The sequence below is a fragment of the Meleagris gallopavo genome, chromosome 19 (assembly GCF_000146605.3).
Source record: "Meleagris gallopavo isolate NT-WF06-2002-E0010 breed Aviagen turkey brand Nicholas breeding stock chromosome 19, Turkey_5.1, whole genome shotgun sequence".
Taxonomy (NCBI): Eukaryota; Metazoa; Chordata; class Aves; order Galliformes; family Phasianidae; genus Meleagris; species Meleagris gallopavo.
Window position 1 is genome coordinate 2,554,734 of NC_015029.2, and position 20,033 is coordinate 2,574,766.

General features: G+C 42.5%; 1 protein-coding gene across 14 annotated transcripts in view; it reads right to left on the reverse strand.

The window, feature by feature from the left end:
- TNC (tenascin C) overlaps positions 1-20,033 on the reverse strand; it is a 97,548-nt gene that overhangs the window by 40,518 nt on the left and 36,997 nt on the right. For 11 of the 14 annotated variants that reach the window (XM_031556162.1, XM_019621394.2, XM_019621397.2 and 8 more), the window contains 2 exons: positions 1,693-2,285; positions 1-783 (listed from right to left, as the gene is read on the reverse strand). The exon at positions 1-783 is cut by the window's left edge and continues 546 nt beyond it. In XM_031556162.1, the coding sequence (XP_031412022.1) occupies positions 1-783; positions 1,693-2,155 (1,246 nt within the window). In that variant the 5' untranslated portion in view covers positions 2,156-2,285. The remainder of the gene's footprint in view (positions 784-1,692; positions 2,286-20,033) is intronic. The other 3 variants (XM_010720812.3, XM_010720809.3, XM_031556163.1) reach the window with 2 other exon arrangements.

The window sequence follows — 20,033 nt, forward strand, 5'->3', positions numbered from 1 at the left end:
GGTTGTGGCAGTCGTTGGGGCACCGCAGCTCGCTGCAGTCCTCCCCCAGGTACCCCTCGTGGCACACGCAGCGCCCATCCACGCAGCGCCCGCGGTTATTACAGTCCTTCGGGCACCTCTTCTGGCTGCAGTCATCCCCCACGAAGCCCTCGTGGCACACGCACAGCCCGTTCTTGCAGCGCCCGTTGCCATTGCAGTTGTTGGGGCAGGTCAGCTCGCTGCAGTCCTCTCCAGTGTAGCCCTCCTCGCAGAAGCAGGTCCCATTGATGCAGCGCCCGCGGTCGAAGCAGTCGCTGGGGCAGATCAGCTCGCTGCAGTCCTCCCCTGTGTAGCCCTCATCGCAGACGCACTCGTTGTCCACGCAGCGCCCACGGTTGTGGCAGTTGTTGGGGCACAGGGGCTCACTGCAGTCCTCGCCGGTGAAACCCTCGTGGCACACACAGCGTCCGCCCACACAGCGCCCGTGAATGCCACACCCGTGGGGGCAGAGCTCCTCGCCGCAGTCCGGGCCTGTGTAGCCCTCGAAGCAGACGCACACCCCATCCACACACTTGCCTTGGTCGTTGCAGTCAGACGGGCAGGCAGCCTGGCTGCAGTCCTCGCCGGTGAAGCCTTCCTCGCAGATGCATTTGCCCCGCACACAGAGGCCGCGGTTGAGGCAGTTGTGTGGGCAGGCTGGTTCGGAGCAGTTGGGGCCTTTCCAGCCTGGCTCGCACACGCAGCCGCAGATCTCGGTGCTGTAGTTGCCGTGCCCACTGCAATAGGGGGCCGTGTCCAGGCGACCTGCACCAACGAGTCAGGAAACCCTTAGCTTGGGGGTGTCAGGCCAGCGTGGCACACAGGGACCCGAAAGGAGTCTGCTCCCTATGGGCCATGATTTACAGAATCACCTGCATTTTTTGAATGAAACACTTCCTTTCTCTCCTGAAACTTAGCAGGAATGCTTTAATTCATGCTACTGCCAGGGTGTGAAGGAGCGCCCCTGCAACTGCTTGGTAAAATGAGCATGTTGGATTCCTCTGCTCTTCTCAAAATCCCTCTTCCACTGACTGAGCAGCTTTCCTGACTGCTTCATTAGGGCACGCACCATGAAGCATCATTCACCAATTCACCCAGAACACAAAAAGCCAGGCAGCACGCTGTATCGCCAACAGTGAGACCAGCTCTGTGCTCAGAGAGGACCTAACTACAGACCAACCTGTGTTTTCTCTATCTTATGACCAACCTCTTACTCCAGTTTAAGCAGCAGCAGGAGGGATACTTTCTTTTTTCCTCTTAAATCATTTGTTCTCACTAGTTCTAATCTATTGCCTACATCCCGCTGTATTTTTATTGGTCTCTATTAAAGAAAACTTGGACGTTAAAACAGCTACATTGGCAGCCTGCTCAAAGGGACAACATGTGGAGCCAAAACCTTGGGTTGTGCGAGTTTTAATCTCAACTCCGACACTGTCACCTTGTCCAAGTGCCATACTTGCTCAATGCCACAGCTACAAGACCCAGACAAACATCTGACCCACAGATCTATAAAACTAGAACCGTGAATGAACCAAGCTGGCAAACGCATTGATTACATTTTGAATTTAACAGGTTGACTTTTGTTCTTTCTTGAAACAGATTCGAGTATCTACTCTAAACAAGATCTGCTGCCAGCATGAGAATTTCCCTGCGTGGTTCCCCAGCCTGCCTTACCTTCTGCTGTCTGGGAATTAGGACAGCATCCAGCCCCGCTGGCACACTGCTCCCGGAGGGAGGATACCAGCCCTTCCAGCTCCTCCAGTCTGTTCAGCAGGTCCTTGATGTCTGGGGCTGCCGCACAGCCACAGGCCCGGCGGGGAATGTTGATGCGATGCGTGAAGACGATCTGGTTCCCTTCATTCACCGTATGTTCCTCGTAATTCTTGACGGGCTCAATTTCTGCCTTCAGGTCTGCGTCCCCGCTTGCTGTGTCCAGGTCCACAGAGCAAAGGGAGCCAACAGGCAACTTGATGTTGTAGACGTGGTTAAAAACCACGGGCTGATTTTCCTCTGGTAAGGTCACATTGAGCCCAGTTTCCCGCTTCTGCCGGATGATTCGCTTGATGAGCCCACCGCTGGCATGCTGGTACAGCAAACCTAAGATGGCACAGGCCAAAACCTGGGAAGGAAGTCCCATTGTGGTGTTCAGTTCCTTTTCAAAGCTGATGGAATCTTATATTTGCTTGGCCTTTTTAGTCTGCAGGAGAAATTTGAGAGCCAGTTCAAACTAAGTTGAGTTGAGTTTCCTTTCTTGGCACACTTGTTCCCTGAAAGAAGAAGAACAGTGTTAAGGGATGAACTGCAGCTTCCCCACCCAACAGCAAGCCTGGGACACTCACTAACATCCTTAAGTAAGCTAAAGCTGAAAGTCTCATTTCCTTCATTTGTTATCCCACTGTCTGAATGCTGCATCATTGCTACTAGAAGCATATGAAAAACTCATGATATTGTCAAAAGGCCTATTGGCATTAATGAACCCATTGTAGCCCTCTTGCATCTGCTTTAATTTATTTCAGCTTCTAGGGAATCTTATCTGTGGGGCTTGTAGCCCAATAGTAGACTTTACTATTTTGATAATTTTTCTACCGAGAAACAGAGTGCTCTGAAGAACTCTGCAGATGAGGATCCTGGAGTCAATGCCTGTCTATCTACTGTCATATCTACTGCCATTTTAGCACAAAAGTAATGAGACACAAAAGATTATCCAAGATGAGGATCCAAGAAGGAAGACAGACTGTAAGAAATATCAATAGAAATACAGGAAATTTGTTGAACTATAGTGTACTATAGCAAACTTCAAAGGGTAAGAGAGCAGGCAGGTGGGCAGAGGAGGAAACAGGTGGGCAGGATAAAAGAAAACATGCACATACACGAAACTGGGAATGGAGGAGAGGGAGAAGGAAGAAAAGGAAATGAAATCCTTTGAAGTTCTTGAAGAGAAAGAGGAAGCTTTTTACCAATAGAGGTGTAAAACGAAGTCTTCTTAGCAACAAATAAGCCTTTTCATTAGGCAGCATTTCACAGTGTCTTATCTTTCATCAGATATAATATGATACCTTGCTTATGGTTGCAAGCACCTGGCTGGGCTATACTAACTCTTCCCGAAACTCACTCTATTCAGGCTGCCTCAACATTTCCTCTTCTTCTCACTCCAAACCCTTTCTTTTCAAATGCCACAAGACATGGGAGATGAAAGACTTTTGTTGACTTCATGCAGAATCAGCCTTTTACCATGTACAGCAAGAACCTACAGCAGCTAATGGATAGACTAAACAAAGCACACCTATTAAATGTCATCTCAACGTTAGTTTTTCTTTCTACTCATTTAAGTAGTTAGGTTGATGACTGGACTTTCCCAATTGTAAGTTTCTTTCTTTGTGCCAGTAACGGAGGAAGCAGCAGTTTATCTCTAAACACCACAATTTTGATGATAACTCATTTGTTAAATGGGAGACTAGCTTCTTCCACTGCTCTGCTTCCCATAAAATGTATGGGATTGCTTTCCCATACTATCCCAGCTGTTTTGTGAAAAATAACAGTCATACATCACACACTTCACTGAAGTAATTTTTGTGTAGACAATGTTGAGCTCACAAAGAGTGAACTTCGCCCCTTTTTATTGGGGAATAAATCAGCAGTAAACACTCAGCAGTGGAGGCTTTTATCTTGTTGTGGAAAAGCATTCAGCTTTAAGCCATTTCTAGCACTTATCCTATTTGTTCAGATATATCTGAACCTCTGTCTGCACCAGAAGAGATCACAATATAGCTAATAAAGAGTAAGAGAGAAACATGGTCCAAGGCTCATTTGTGACTCAATCTCTAAGAAGGACTGCAGCTCATGAAACACATTCAGGACAATATTTGAAGTGGTATTTAACCTTCAAGCACACCCACTTGGAGTTTGCAAACTGCTTTCCATGCATTGAGATGCCATGTGCTGTAACTTTTTGCCCTAAGACAAGTTTATATATTTGAAATGGGTGCCTAGGCCTCAAGTAGTTATTTAAGGGGCAGATTGCTTGAAAGATGCATCACCTAGCAGAACAAACTAGAGGAAGGTATGCACCTTAATGAATTTCTGTGAAAGGTGATCATCAGTTTCCTTACAGCTTTTTTAATTCCCAGCCTAGAGGTACATGAGTCTTGTCCAAACCTAGAAAGTTCATAGTAGTTTTTTCTGCTGACTGCTATGAGTTTATAGATTATTTTATGATGATACAAACTATGGTTTCTGAATACGCCTGGAAAGTGAAAACCCTGCCAATGACAAAAGCTAGACACTTACTTTCACTGTGGATGAAAGCCACATTATCACTTTTACTGGGAATTCATTGCATTAGATTCAGCCAAGTATTTCAGCCTACTGATGATACTGGGAGATGTAATATATCTTGTCTGACACCCTTTTGAAGTTTATGAAGGGTGGTCTGGAAGAAGCATTCCTCAGGGTCTGATCTATGACCTTTGTGTTTTGAAACCAAGTGCCATGTCTGAGCTAATTTGGATCAGGTGCTTCTCATCCGATCTGCCAAGGCCCCAGCACGATAAACTGAGCTCCACTGATAGATCTGAGACCCAAAAAACAAGACACCTTCATGCAATTATTTATGCGTTAGCTGTATTTTTGGCTGGAAGAACAAAGATGACATCCTTCTATTCAAAATCCTTCAAACATGTCTACACAACAGCTCAGGCCATGAGGGACCACCCAGGAAGGCTCTTCTAAAGAAAAATGGAAGCCAAAGCCATTGCCAGGCTCAGTTGTTTCTTCCATTTTTCCCCATCTTCTTCCTTTCAAAGTGGTTTACATGGATTGTATTTAAAAGTTGCAGACATACTACCTCTTGGAGACATCCTTTTCTTTGCAAATGTCAGCTGCTGGATTATTTACAGGCACCCAAGAGTCTGCAAAAGAAGATGACTTCGCAACATGAGTTTGGCCTTGCTGCAGTGTATAAAAAAGGAGCTGAGTGATGCTTGTGGCACATCTCTCAGATATGCTGAGTAATTTGTCTACCCAAGAATGTGTCCTTTTAACAAGCAATTTGTCAAATAAGAAATGTTATTCATCCATTATGAACTGTGCCCCTTTGTGTCTTCCTACCATCTTGACTACAACACAACTGCTTCAAAAATCTCAGCAACGATTTCGTGGCTGGTCTGCAAAACCTTCTGCTTGTCATGAGAAAGAATATATCCTACAAACTCGTGTTGTCTCACCTGCCCTTGATAGTGGCTCAGCCACCAGAGCAGTAACAATGAAGGAAGTTTGGAATCTCTGCAAGGAGAGCTGGATTTTAGTGATAACATAAGATACCATTTGGTCTAGATGTTTTCATAGTCTGTGTTATTGTCTGTGCATCACCTCGTTATGTCTAACCTTAAGGATTATAGCCAAGAGAATTATAATACAGACCAGAGGGCATGACATGGGCTCTAGTTCTTAATGCAACAAGAGCAGCACTATTTCCAGGACAACTGTGAGACAGGAGCACTGTGCAGAGCCAGCATCTTGCTCTGGTAGAGGCTGTAGAAATGCCCATCAGTTCAAGTCAAAAGAGAATTAAGACAATGGACATTTTTTCACCCCAGCCATATGCAAAACTTGCCGTCTCCTCCCTATCCTTTTGTCTTGGCTGGCTCAAAGGATGATGTTCATATTCAGAATTTCTTTGAAGTATGAAAGAAATATAGAGGCTAAAAATTAAGAAGTTAATCACGGCATCTATATAATACCAGCTGGCCCAGAAAGCATGAGGGAAAAAACTCCTGTATAAATCATAAATGTAAATACTAGATATCACTTAAAGAGGGGAAAAAAAAAAAAAGAAAGAAAGAAAAGAACTACTCCTAGAAAAACACTCCTTAAAATCATGATCACTAGCAAGTAATACTGTGAATAACATGTGGTGGAAGATGGACAATACAAAGAAAATGAACAATTTTCATTTCCACTACAAACCCTTTCATCTGAGCATCTGAAAGTACAACATACTTTAGCTGTCAAAGACAAGAAAATATTAGGGTTATTTTTTGATTTAGATATCTCCTCTCCCCCACTGACATCATAACTTTGTCAGGACCTTTCAATTTAATTAGAAATTTGTTTCTTAATAGGAAAACATCAGTCAATCTTGAAAAGAAGCCCAGGGAATCCTGAATCCTGGGGAACACTCAGCAAAGGTGGTGTATGAATATTTTCCTTTCCCAGAGACAGATTTGCTGGAAACCAGCAGGTGTGAGAAGCTAAATTAATTTTTGCATAGTTTATAATTCTAGTGTACCACTTTGGACTCTCTTGCAAATTCAGGAATGGTAGAGCTGTGAGATTGTTTGTGGGCAAATGGAGTGATAAAGATGCAAATGAGAACCTGGTGTGATTTTAATCAAAACAGATTGCAGCTGCGAAGGGAGAGGTGTTAAAAAATATCTCAGCTGTCCTTCTGAAAGGAGGCAGAAGGCTGATTAGCCTTGCTCAGGCACCCTGTACATGCCACGATTGGGAAATGAAACATAAAGAAGACAGAAGGAAAAAGAAAGAGAGGAAAAAAAGAATACAACTCCTCTCCCAACAGATACTTCCAGCATTACAGCAGGAGGGGATAAAATAATGTCAACATATATTGGATTCCAGCACACCTTGCTAACATTTGGACAGAAGTAGCAATGGGATGGATTCTGACAGAGAGGAAGACCTCAGCTGGAAAAGAGCCATGGCCCTCTGTAGAAAACACAGAAGGGTGTACTCTAGGGTTTGTTAATTGCTAACCTCAAAACAGCTTTCTGTGATTTGTTAATGGAAAAAACTTCACGTCTCAAGAATTTCCACCAGGGTGGGATCCTGCCATCTGTTCCCTGAAGAACGGGCATCCAGCAGTGTCACTGTGTGAGCACTGGCATCATGATAACACCATGCTCTTCTCTTTATTTACTGCCATGCAGACAGAAGAGTCACACAGGGAATTTGATCAGACCTGGGATGCTCCTTGTGTGCTGACACGGGGAATTTGTGCATTCTCTACAAGGAAGAAAAGCAGTGCTATTACAGAGGATTAATAAATGGAAGCTGACTGCCAGAGTGCTTTTTTTATAAGGAAGGTTTTCAGAAGGTGCAACCTTTTGAAGAAAAAGTGCTAATAATACAGCTTTGCCAACAGCATGTGACTCTGGAGGCTCCAGGCGTCTCCTCAAACAGATGGATTAAGTCTGAAGTAAACTGAAGTGTTCTTAAAGAAAGAGACTGGTGAGGGCTGCAAGTTTTGACACAGTAGGCCAAAGCACGAACAGCTCTGACTTTGCCTTTCACTGCTGTTTCCATGCATTGAAAGCTATAGAAAATCATTTTCTTTCCATTCCCAATTTTACTAGGGCAAAGGAATCAGCAGGGATATTCACTTTAGGTCAAACTACTTTATATCACATCTGAGAGCTGAAATTTGCAATAGTTCTAGCAGCAATTAATCTTTCCAGTAGTAACAGCCAAAGCCAAATAATTACTTTCATTTTTTTCCATTTTTTTCTTTGTTTTTTCTTTTTTTTTTGCATTGCAGTCAATCCAAGAAGCAGATTTTTAAGGCAGCCAAATCTGGAGTAACTCAGAAAATCCACTGTTTTCTCTGAGGCTTACACAGACAGTGCGTGCAGGGAGAATTTGCAGTTGTTTCAGCAGCAACCAGACACCACAGATACAAATAGGACTTCAGAATGTGAAGCTCCAAAGGGAAATACTCATAATTCAGAAATTTTCTTCAAAGTCTTAAATCAGCTGCATAAACAGAGGAAGGGATCAGGGAAGAAAGAAAGAAGCCAATTCCCTTATTCTCAAACGCTCTGTCAGACAAAATGCAGTGTGATAAATTGCAACCCATCCAGTCTCCAAGTTGCACAGTGGACGTTCAGTAACAGTGAAGAAAGAGAGAAAACATTCTCTGGACATCGGTATGAAGAAAGAGGTTGAAAGGAAACAAGTTTTAAAAGTTTTAAAATATACATAGAGAAGTGCAGCGTCTAAACGTACACAGGTACTTACAGAATCATAGAGTCATAGAATCCAAGAATAGCTTAGATTGGAAGGGACCTCAAAGAGCATTGAGCTCCAGCCCCCAAATGTGGACTTTCTACTATAGAAATGATTCAGTCATGCTGAATAATTTCAGAACGAGGGCCCCATAGTATCCACGTGTGCTGTGGGGTGGCAGAAAATGTTCCAAAAGGTTTAGCAATTAGAGTGGACACATGAAACCTCATTCCTGTACCTTAAGTATGGAAAAGTGAGACACAAAGAGGCCGGCACTGGGCCACCTGGGCTCCTAAAAGCCCTGCATTTAGGACTAAGCATTTTAACCAGGGCAAGACCCGCGGAGCTGAAAACAGGATCCAATTTTGCAGAATCCCATCACGGCAGTTCAAACACCAGTACCTCCCAGAAGGCATTCAGCACCTCCCAACCCTGACCCTAGCACCACGCTTTCTTTTTCTGCCTTTAGGACTTCTATCCTTTTTAGCTGAGAACACACTGGCAGTTTGTGCTTGATGTGGTTGAGCTTCCACAACTCAGCTTAAATACATCCTGCAGCCATCTGGGTCTCATTTGGAGCTGGCATCGTGCATCCACAAGGAGCCCCATTCTCAGGGCTAAGAACATAAACATGGGCATGCAGAGGTAGGAACCTATTTTCGCAATGAATTCAGGATTGATTTCTGAGCTCTCATAGATTACAGTTGTCACATGAAGCCATTATACGTTCTGGGAGCCTCATCACGCCTCTGTACTTATTAATAGAACAGATTTTAAACTACCATAAATGAAACCTTCACAAAGTCCTGGGGTTCATCTGAATTGCAATCAGATGTATACCTCAGTCTATTTCAAAGAGAAGCAATACAAATGGATACACAGCTGTTTTTTGCCCCATCCAGTCCCTGAGGTCCCACATTAATCACCATTCAGCTAAGCCTGAACTCCTCACTCCAGTTAATTTTTCATCAGCTCTTAGGTTACATTTCTACTTTTGGGAAGCTGTGCAGTTTCTGGTTCATGGATCCTACTGTACGTCATCTTTAAATAAAACCATTTGGATCCATTTTAGCCTCCTCCCATTCTACCTTGGCTGAAAAGCAGCACATAGACAGGACTTTGCCAAGGCTGTTTTAGAAGGAATTTTAATTAATTGCTTTGTGTACAATTTAGAATTTAGCAAAGGCTCATATTTCAAAGGCATCAGCATGACAGTGCCACAAAGAGGGAGGAAAAATAACCCACTGAAGCCAACATCCATAAAAAATGTGAAAGAGCTACGGTAAATTCTGAATGATAAGCATAAAGGGAGCCCCATGAGAGCCTAAATCTTCAGTTGTACAGTGACTATTTTGAGCTAAATTAGCATGATTATTCCATTATAAACTACTTGGTTACAACAGTTCTGTATTCTTAGCCATGGAAAATCTCCCTAGGTCTGTCCTCATTCAGGATCTCAGAGAGAGAACAGACATTTCTGAGCTAAGCTAAACAATGAGGTTGGCTGATTTTCAAAGCAGAGCAGAAGTTCAGAGTTCAGAGGTTGTCTACTTCCAGTATCAGTAACACCTTTGATCAGTTCGGTGTTAGTGAGCAAACCTAGTGAATTAAATGAGAAATGAAGTCAGCTGGCAGAGATACAGCTGGGAGAAAATAGCTGCTGAAAACATGCAATAATTAAAGAGAAGTGAAAAACAGATTATACGATGCGCTGCCTGCAATAACAGGATATTGAGCTCAACGACCAAGAGGTGCCTTCCCGTTTCATTGTCCTAAAGACTTTTTTAATTCATGTTTCTTAAGAATTACCTTGCTGATGATGGGAAAAGCAAAGAAATTCAGCCTGAATATACTGCTTTTGCTGTTCCACCAAGAGCAAAGGATGAGGAACTCAGAGGAAAGGCAGGTATGAGGAAACAGCAGTGCTGAGACGTGTGAGATTGTTGCTAATTTCTTGTTTCCTCAAGTCAATTAACATTCTGATCTCTAATAAATTTATAGGAGATTTGCATCCTAAACAAGGTGTAAATAACTGAAATTAAATAACTAAATAACTTAATTCCTTCGATATCTCTGATTTCTACAAGAGTGATTCTATGTCCTACTATGTTGAAGACTTTCTCTCCTCTCAGTTTTTCTGCCTAAATTCTGTGATGCTTGTACCAGAAGTTGTCTCTTATTGTATTCAGATAATGTATCTACCTCTGTTAGAGGAAGCCAAATGTGTAAAGCAATAGCAGCCAAGTGACTATAGTTCTTAATAGGAGATTTGATAACAGTTGCCTTCTGAATAGGCCACAGATAGACAGCAGATAAGATTAGTGGTGGAATGGGCGTATGAGATGTCTGTTGGATTTTATGCATTCTGGCTAGAGCAGAGCTGCTCTGAGACAGCTACCATGTTGTTTAGGGCTGCTGGATATAAGATACTCCTGTTAAGGCCAAGCTGATGTAATTATTTATAGAATAAACTCAGTGCTTCTGTTGGAACCATTCCAGCGGCCAGCCACAATTGGAGGACATTAACAGACCTGTGTTTGACATTATCAAAAGAAGGTTAGCCCCATATCAATGACCTGTGTTACTGAAGGACGTTTACGTTGTGTGTTCTCCACATCCCCAGAACAAGGAGGAACAGCTCCCAGGCATAGCTACACAAGCCGAATACTAGCTGCAACATGGGAATGCTCCATCTCAAAACAGGGGAATGAATGGAAGTGGGGGCAATTGCAGCAATGCCCCCAACCCCAACTGGGACTGCCAGCACTGCGTGGAGCAGAAGATGAACCTGCCTCCCCTCCCACACTGCTTGCTGCCCAGGCACAGCTCCTGCAGGATGCACACGGGGTCACTTCCCTGAGTGCTGCCTCCTGTAGGTAACTCTAAAGCCATAAATTCTTGCTGTCATGCTGGAAATACTCTGCTGTTCCTTCAAGAAATGTAAAAAAACATAAAATGACACACTCATTTAATCAAAAAGACAACAGACATCTGGAATGCCTCAAGAACAAGAGTTTGCACCATCTGCTGTCCCACCAACAGGTATCACAAGTCTTCTGCAGGACTCACACTTATGGAATCAGACCCTAAGAGAACTACATCTGCTGAATTCTAGAAGATCACAGCTTCTCTTGGCCTGGGTTAGAGCCTGATGGCTATTTAAACACAGTTGTTTTATAGCCAGTGTTTACACAAGAAGCATCCAACGTGGCATTATGTCATAGTTACATAGAGCCAACCAGACTCAGGAAGAGACCCATACTAAACACAGGAATTAAAAGCTCTTAATGATTCATTTTTGGTACCACTGGACTTAATAAAATTATCCAAGTTCAAACTGAGCGAATGCAATTGCTGAGTGACTTAGATGAGTAATGCAGACTTATTCAATCCACGCTCATAACTTGGTGCCTAATTTCTCATGCAATGTACTGTTAATTGTGCATAATTAGAAACCAACAATGGTTACACCTCAGGCGGTGTTATATGTTGACCTTCTCCCGGGCTCCTGAGTATGGATAATATGACTTCCACCAAACATGCCACCAGTTCATGACTTGGCAGGATGTTGTCGTTTCAGTTCATTTTACCTAAGCAACAGCAGAAATCTTTCCTGCCTTTTCTTGGGTACCACAAGGTCTCTGCTTCTACACCTTGCCCAGCACAAGCGTGCCAGGCTGCACTGCTCCCTGCCTCCTCCTCACCATTCATAGCAGCAATACATGCTATGTCTTTGCACAGAGGTTTCAAAGCACCTTGATAGAAAACATCCACATCCGCCTTGAGAGTGGCTGTAAAGAGGATATTCTAAGAATATTAGTGCTGTCAGATGTTAGTGCTAGAAACCCTGAGAGCGCTGAGGCAATACAATGGTGTCACTTCTTATATTTTGGGGAGGGAGCTACATTCGGCTCCATACGCATTCCCAGAGTCGGCTCTTGGCTGCTGAGCACCCAACAAAACCAGCTCAGACAATGGGAGCTGTGAGCAAAAACCAGACTTGTTTCGTGCCTGCAAACCTGTGCCAGAGCTCGCTGGTTCCAGTAGGGCAATGGCCCAAAGGCCTGGGCCAGCCGGCAGCTTTGGAGTGCACAGCAGGCTGTTTGTGACCAGGAAAATCTGCCTCTTGTGCTGAATTTCCATACACTTCTAATCCCAGTGACTGAGGAAGACATTGGCAAGGCATATGCCCTGCTGAAGGCAGGCGAATAAAACACCTCGCTGCAAGCGGAGCCTAACATTTATTTTGGGTGTGCGATGGAGTCTGAATTCATGTGATAGAGTAATCCTGTCGATGAGGTCATGTGTTCCTCTGAAGGGGCTTCTTTGTACCCTGGGTTAGTTAGCAACGCTTTTTCTGTTATCAAGCATCTGATTAAACTCACAAAAGAAGGGTCTTTAAAAAACAGTCTCAGGCAGAACTGAGAAGCGAACAAATAAATTGTTGTATTGTTTTCTCTTTCTTTTTTCCTTTTCATTTTATCTGACAGGAAAAAGGAGAGGGAAATAAGATGGGGAGGGGGCACAAGAGAAGGATTTCATTGATCTCAAATGACAAAACAAAGGTCTTAGTCTGTTTTTAAATTTTCTAAGCACCCAATCCTGTGGCAACTGATAGTTATGTGCATCCATATGGCATGTTTACTACGAAGGACCACAATGCAGCACCCAAATAAAAAGAGCCTCCCAGAAGCCATCCTATACTACTCAGTGCCACAGAGCCTAGCTTCTGCAGCACTGAAATCCTTGCCAAACCCTGAAGGTAAATTAAAGTGTAGCCCCAATTTATTTGGCTTGAAGACTCAACCCTTTGGGTGAGAATTTTGCCTGGCAGCTCAGCCAACTTTTGTTGTAGTGCCCCTTACCATGTGGTGGCAATACCAACTCAGTTCTGACAATGGGGAATGAGGGAATTATAACTAAATCATCATTAATTTCCTTCACAGGACAGGCATCCAAAGTCACCTTAGATTGGGAAGTCTAAGAACAGAGAAGCTCAAGTTGTTATGCACCGATTGATCTGTAAGCAGCCAAAGATGGTAACAAACTGTAAGAAATTTTAACCTGTTGTTAAATACCTGTGCTTATTAGAATTTTATTCATTCACATTTGTTATTTGGTGGCATCAGTGCTTTGGCTACATTAGAAAAAAGAATTAACTCAGTTCCTCTCCCTGTTATTTGTGGGTTATTTCACTGAGAATTTCCCCCTCCTCCTTCTTGGCAGTCTGAGAAAACAAAGAGCAATATAGAAGTTGACTATATAAAAAGAGCACTAAAAAACCACTGTGACCAAGCAATGACACAGTAAGATATACGGCTGGTTGAAAAACTGTTCACAACACTTATTTGGCCATTGAAAGTTGTCATTTTTCACTCAATTCTGAAAACTCAGCAGGAAGAAAACTAAAATATCAGCATTATTTCAGGAGTTCCTTATCTCACAAGAAATTCCATCCCACCCGTGAGAAACCATTCTGAGGAGGTCATCTTTGAAACCAGTAATTTTTTGCTTTGAACAAAATGGCCTTTTTGAAAGAAAAGCTGCCTCAATTGCATCTATTTCCTTCTAATAAAATACAGAGCAGCCTGGACTTCAATTACTGCATGAAAAGTATTACAGAGGAAAAACTACAGTACTCGTGCTTCCTTCATCCCTGGAAAGGATTAAAAATATGAACCTTATGTTAATTTACAGCTCTAAAGGCAGAAGAACATCCACAGGGAAGTAAGACGTGCCAGTGCCTTTCAGAGCATCATGAGGCACCAAACTGAATTTTCAGGTAGCAAATTATTAAAGATTAGTGGTACAAGGAGCAGAAAGCTTTTTACTGTTGGTGACTTCTTGTATTACTACCTTCCTTTTTCTAATCATTTTTGGAGATGCTGAATCCTTTACTTGCAAGGCAAGGCCTGCTCTTTCTACAACAAACCCTACTGTGACTGATGGTCAGTAACACTTCTCCCCTGCGCCGTCAGGTTTGGCAGGAAAGGATCTTGGTTGAAGATTTGAAAGAAAAAGCTTGAAAGACTGGGAATGGAGAGGAAAGAATTGTGGATGTGGAGGGAGCAGACAGCTCAAATACTCCCATTTCTGTCTTCTAATTTGATTGTGGTGTTCTGGTGTATTAGCCAACTCTACTTTCCCCACAAAGCAGGAAGACCAGGTGGTGAATATGGCCTATGGCACTCCAGTGACTCACAGCAGCTAAAAATATCTGCCTGCATTACTTTTTTAAAAAATATAGATTTTGTCTGAGGCAAAAATGAGGACAAGATCAGTAAGTTGACTGAAGTAATGTCTCGTGTAGTTGATGCTGCAGCTCCTTTAAACCTTAGAGCTGCAAAGCCCAGGAAATTAAAATGTTCCTTCTATAAAGTGGATTCTTTTTTCTTTTTTCTTATTAACAAATTAAGCTTATTCCCTTTATGATGTAGAAAAGTGAAACTCAATGTTGAGCTGAAAAAGTCAAATAAACGAAAAATTTTTAAAAATTTGTATTTTAGCCATGTATAACAGTGGCTTGTTGGTGTGATTTGGGTCAGGCTATGCAGGTCTGTGATGCTGGGAGATGGGCATAATAAAGACCCTCCTGTATGAAACTCGGGAACACCAACTGCAGATGGACTTATTAGGGAGCTGACTGCTGACTGATGGGAAAATTAGGATGGAAATAAAATCTGAGATGAACAAACCTATAGGGCAGCCAAGGAAAATGTTCACCTGGGCGTGATAGTTTAATGGCACAGTGAGGCAAATGCTGCAACCAGATAGAATTATTGCAAAGTGAAAAATGAACGACTCCCACTGAATGGATTCCCCAGGCCTGGAAAAGTTACTTCCCAACAGCAGTTGAGACAAAACCAAAGGTCAGCCATCTCAGAGCCCTTTGAACCATGACAAGAGAAGAGAAGCTAAATGAGCTGGCTGGATGTGGGGTTCCCACAGCACAAAGGGCTCTCAGCAGAGATTCCAGAAAGTGCTCACAGCTTTGAGATTAATAGTGATGTGGTCTGGAGGTCAGAAAGACTGAAACTCAAACTTCTTGCAATATATATAATCTAATATATAATATATATGCAGTATAAATCATCTAATATGTCTCAATTTATTCACTGGTAAAACCTCATGGGAGAACCTATGTCTCAGTGAACTAAGTATTTCAAGGACCTCATGGTATTGTATTGTTAAATCCTCATTTAAGTCAGAAACTTACCTGGAAAATGCTATTAAATTTCCAGAAATAAAAAATACAAAGAACAAAAAACTGTAGCATTACAATATAAGGAAGAAAAAGAATCTCAGAGATATATCCTTCAAATTGGAGAGGAAAGTCCGACCAAAGATGTGCAGCAAATATACGGATAACTACATGACTGCTTGAAACTCTAGGGTAACAATAAGAAGTTGAATCCTTAATCTGAAGCCAAACCACAGGATGTGCCAAGCCAATTACCAGAATAAGAAGACGAATCCATGGAAATAAATGATAAGGTTAGTAAAAGCCACAGAGAAACACACCAGAATTTGAGAAAAAATCTGTAACTGAGAAGAAGTACCATATATCTACAGAACATCCCTTCATCTCTAACAGTCTTAAGACATTTTATGAAATCATCAGAGGAATCATTCTTGTACACATATATGCAACCTTCCTCCATGATGAGCTGTACCTACCGTAGTGTAGCAACGTCTTCTGCTGTTGCACAACTGAAATGATTCATGCTTTCAGACAGGAAGGAAAGAAGAATTCTACATCCAGCTCAAACCGCAGCAGGAATTTTGTACAAGCCACAGGAAAGAAGCTACTTTTTTATGGGGCAGAATACTCAAATGTGCTATATCTAAACTGAGAAGAGGTAACTATAGGAGTACTGGCACCAACTCACAGAGACTGAGATGAGGCACAAGTTAACAGGGAATTCAGTCTCTTTTTTGTTAAGAGCTCAGACACCTGAGCATCAATTTTTTGAAACAAGAGCTCAAAAAAGAGAAACAAAACAAGCAGGTCAGTGGGGTGCCTTTGAGCTACACTCAGTTTCATGGCAGGGTGCACTGCAATCAGCCAAGTAGAGCAATTCGCTACAAACTTGAGAGAAAAAAATAAGAAAAAAGAAAGGATTCTACATCGACTAAATCTACTAACTTTTATTTCTCCTATCTGCAAAGCAATCTCTGCTCTCACTGTAGCCTTCATAGCTGAAGAAATCTGCCTCAGGCAGATACAGCCTAGGCAAAAACTATGGATTATAAGCAGCACAACACCAGTGATGGGACCAGTAACAAAGGCAATAGATTCAGAAAAACTGTCTGTGTTCTGAAAACAGAGGCAGAACTGCAGAAATGGGTCATCTCAGAAGGACTCCATGGAAAGGGATGTGTTTGCACCTTCTTTTGCTTTGCTTCCCTCTGAACCCCATGTTTGCACTTAAAGCACAGAAGTAAGATTCACCCTTTAGTCTCTGAAGAGACACGTGCAGCACTGGATTGTTAAATGTGGAACTGAATGTGGTCCATAGCAGAGCTGCCACAGGCACTGAAGGCTAGATTAGTGCCTATTAAAAACAAAATACAAATCCACCATTCATAACTAAAGCAACTTTTGTGCATAATCTCACAGCAGAAATCACTCTCGCCTTCTGAGTATGTACTGTACCTTTTAATGAAGCCTTTCCTAATAGCAAAAGCATTTGCTTGCTCTCTTGGCTTTTTCCTCCCCACGGCAAAGACGTACGTAGAACTGGAAAAGATCTACAGTTTTCTAAACTTGTCTTTGGAAAGTTTCTTTGCCAAGTTACACTTTGTCAGGAGCTCATTATTTTCTTGGTAGACACTGGAGGCTTCACTTTGAATCATTTTGAGGGCTCGCTGATGCAGTTTCAGACTATGAGGTTTGTATGCATGAATCCCAGCAACTCATGCTCATTCCATATACAAAGTTCTCCTTCATTCCCAGACCCTTCTCCACGGTGTTTCTCCCAAAACCACCACAGGTTTTCCACAGCCCATTTCACTGAGTGGTTTTGTGATAAGATGGGAAGAGGAGAAATTCAGGACTTCTGATTTTTTTCCTTACCCCTTTCCCTTCCTGCCTATGTGGTGCCAATCCTCTCTCTGTTCCAAATTTGCATCAAAACCAAGACTGACTGTGAGACAAACTCATACAATTCTATCTTTGTTTAGACTTCGAAGGAGCTGCCCTGATTGACAGTGAGACCTATGCAAGTTGGACCATGTAAAACAGACCCCACCTCCATAGGAAGAAAGAGAGAGACTGGATTTTGCAGGGCAGCGGTAAGAAATCTTATGCCTCCAGACCTCCATAATGAAATCTGTAGAGGTGAAATAAGAAACTATGTTCGCTATAGAATTCAAAGAGAAAGTGAGTGGGGTTTCAGAATGGCACCCCAATGCCAAGCTGAACAAGAGATTCAGAGCAGCAGACACTTCTGGGGGTACAAATGTAGACGGTTTGTCCCTAAAATTCACAAGTGGGGAATCAAACATCAGGTTTTTTCTTACTGATAATGACAGGTAGATGAGTCATGAAAACAACTGATGATATAATATGAAGAGGTGAATAAATGGGTAAGCAGGCAAAGCTATAAAAGCAAAACTCCAAATTCATTATTTACCAAAGATGCTGGTGGAAACTATGCAGCAGAAAATAGGAACTACGAGCCACTGACATACTAAACACACACGTAGCATGCAAGTGAACAAGTGAAACACACTGAGACAGCATTGTTGCTCCTGGTCTCAGATCATTTTTCTTATTGAAGTATCTTGGCACTGTAAATAGTTTCCAGGAAGAAATGCTGGCATTTCCCGTGGTGAGCCAAAAATACACTCCACACACCCGACTTTTCCACATTTCAAGTGAGTTCAGTTGAAGGAATGTCATGTACATAGGCAAGCGAAGTGGAATCACGCTTTAGTGGCTCTGCTGCAACTAAGTAGTAGACAAATAATTTGCATGTGTATTGGTCTGGAATAACAAGAAATGCTTAATGCTAGAGATGACACCGGTCAGCAGGATACCTTCAGAATTCATTGTGCTTATTCACATGCAGTCTGTAATTTCACTTCAATTTAAGCATATACTTATTCAAGCACTGCAAATGCCATCTCTGAAACGCCTCAGAAGTCAGCCCTAAAACTCTGTGTTATTCCTGGCAATCAGAAGTATTATTACGTGCCTCTCGTCATTAGCGGGCTTTGGTCTTCTTAATAGAAGCTATGGAAGCATATTTGTAACTCGTCCTCAGGTTAATTCTTTGTTTTTCAGGCCATTTTCAGTTTGTCCGGGCGGCTTTTCCTCCCCACCAGAGCTCCTCTGTCCTTGGTACTAACGTCCAAGTTGTGTGGGAACGCGCGCATTTCTACAACTCATGCGAGCACCGAAGGAGTTCCTTGAAATCTGACTTCCAGTAACAGCCCCAGGCGAGCTGTCTGCCTGGCCTAGTTCTGTCAGCTGCTGTAGCATCAAGAATCTGCACGTTTGGGAAAGTAGAGTAGGGCAGCAAATTTTAGTAAGACGAAGTATGTGATGAGGAGTGAAGATGGAGTGAAAACAACCACGGCGTGGCAGGATGAATTTCGAATCAGATTCACAGAATATGAAGCAAATGGAATGTGAGGCACTTCGAAACAGAGAGGAGGCTGTTCTCAACTGAGGGTTTTTCTCAGTGCTCTGATTTAAAGCAGAAGCACTTCTATAACGTAGTGGAAAATACAGTCACATACACAGCTCTGAGCAAGGGATGAGTTACAGCAGTGAATAACCCTGGACAAAAATCTGCCCTGCTGCTTCTATGTCAACAAATCAGGCACTGTTACACTAATGGGAGACCTGAGAGACCTCCATGCTCTGACCTCTTTTTCTTAACCCATTGTGACTTGAAACCTGCCTGTGTTAAAGGCTTAGCTGACAGCAATTTGAGCTGTGGAATAAAAGAAAGAATGTGGAGCTCAATTATCCAGCAACAGATCTCCAGTGAAATCAATGCAATCGTGTCACATGAGAATTTGGCTGGCAGTCTCTGAGGTCTGCAAAGCAGAAAACCATGCCCTCAGCAATGCATACTGAACTAAAGCAGACAGGGAATAATGCAATAAAATGCTGCTTTATGCATGAAAAGGGCTCAGATTCTAATTTCCTCTCTGTCACAACTGGTCCTAACCCCGTGTAACTGCATGAGCAACACTTCTGACCTAAATGAGACAGGCCAAATCGGATCAGGCTCAGGCATTCTCTGCAAAGAGAAATTTCTCTACTGTATAATTAAGACAATGACAAGCAGGTAGACTGTATGCATATTCAACATCCCATATCAAAGATAGCAGAACAAACTCTCTCCCCACTGAAACAGTTTGAGTTTTATACAGCAAACTTGACTTTTATTTGCACTGATACCTTCTCTTTATCAGTCTGGCAGGGTGTGTTTACAGGACATTAGGATATAGAACTATAGGGTATGAAAGGCGCATTCATATTTATCAGAATTGCACATTTCTTATATCAAATGTGATGTAATTATATATCTAGAGAGAGAAAAAAACAAATACAATTTAAGGTCTCCTGCATATGTTCTGAGAAACAAAACTTGAACAAATGAGAATCAAACCACAGCATAGAGAGCACTACGTTCATTCTGGACCATTTCCCTTTTCTTACAGAGGAGCATTCACCCGCATGAAAAGTGACAGTGAAGTTATTAGTGATCTAGAAATATATTCACAGCCAAATTTGGAGAGATCCTAACCAAACTAGATATTGTATTTAGGGATGTGGTTTAGTGGTGAAATATTGGTCGTAGGTGGACAGTTTGACCAGATGATCTTGGAAGTCCTTTCCAACTTTGGTGATTCTATGATTCTATGAAGTCAAAGCAAATGAAACTCCTCATCCAAAATAACCTTCCAAGGCACTATCATGGCATTACCATAGCAGAAGCATAGGACTATGAGAACACAGGTGGGAGGACATAGACACT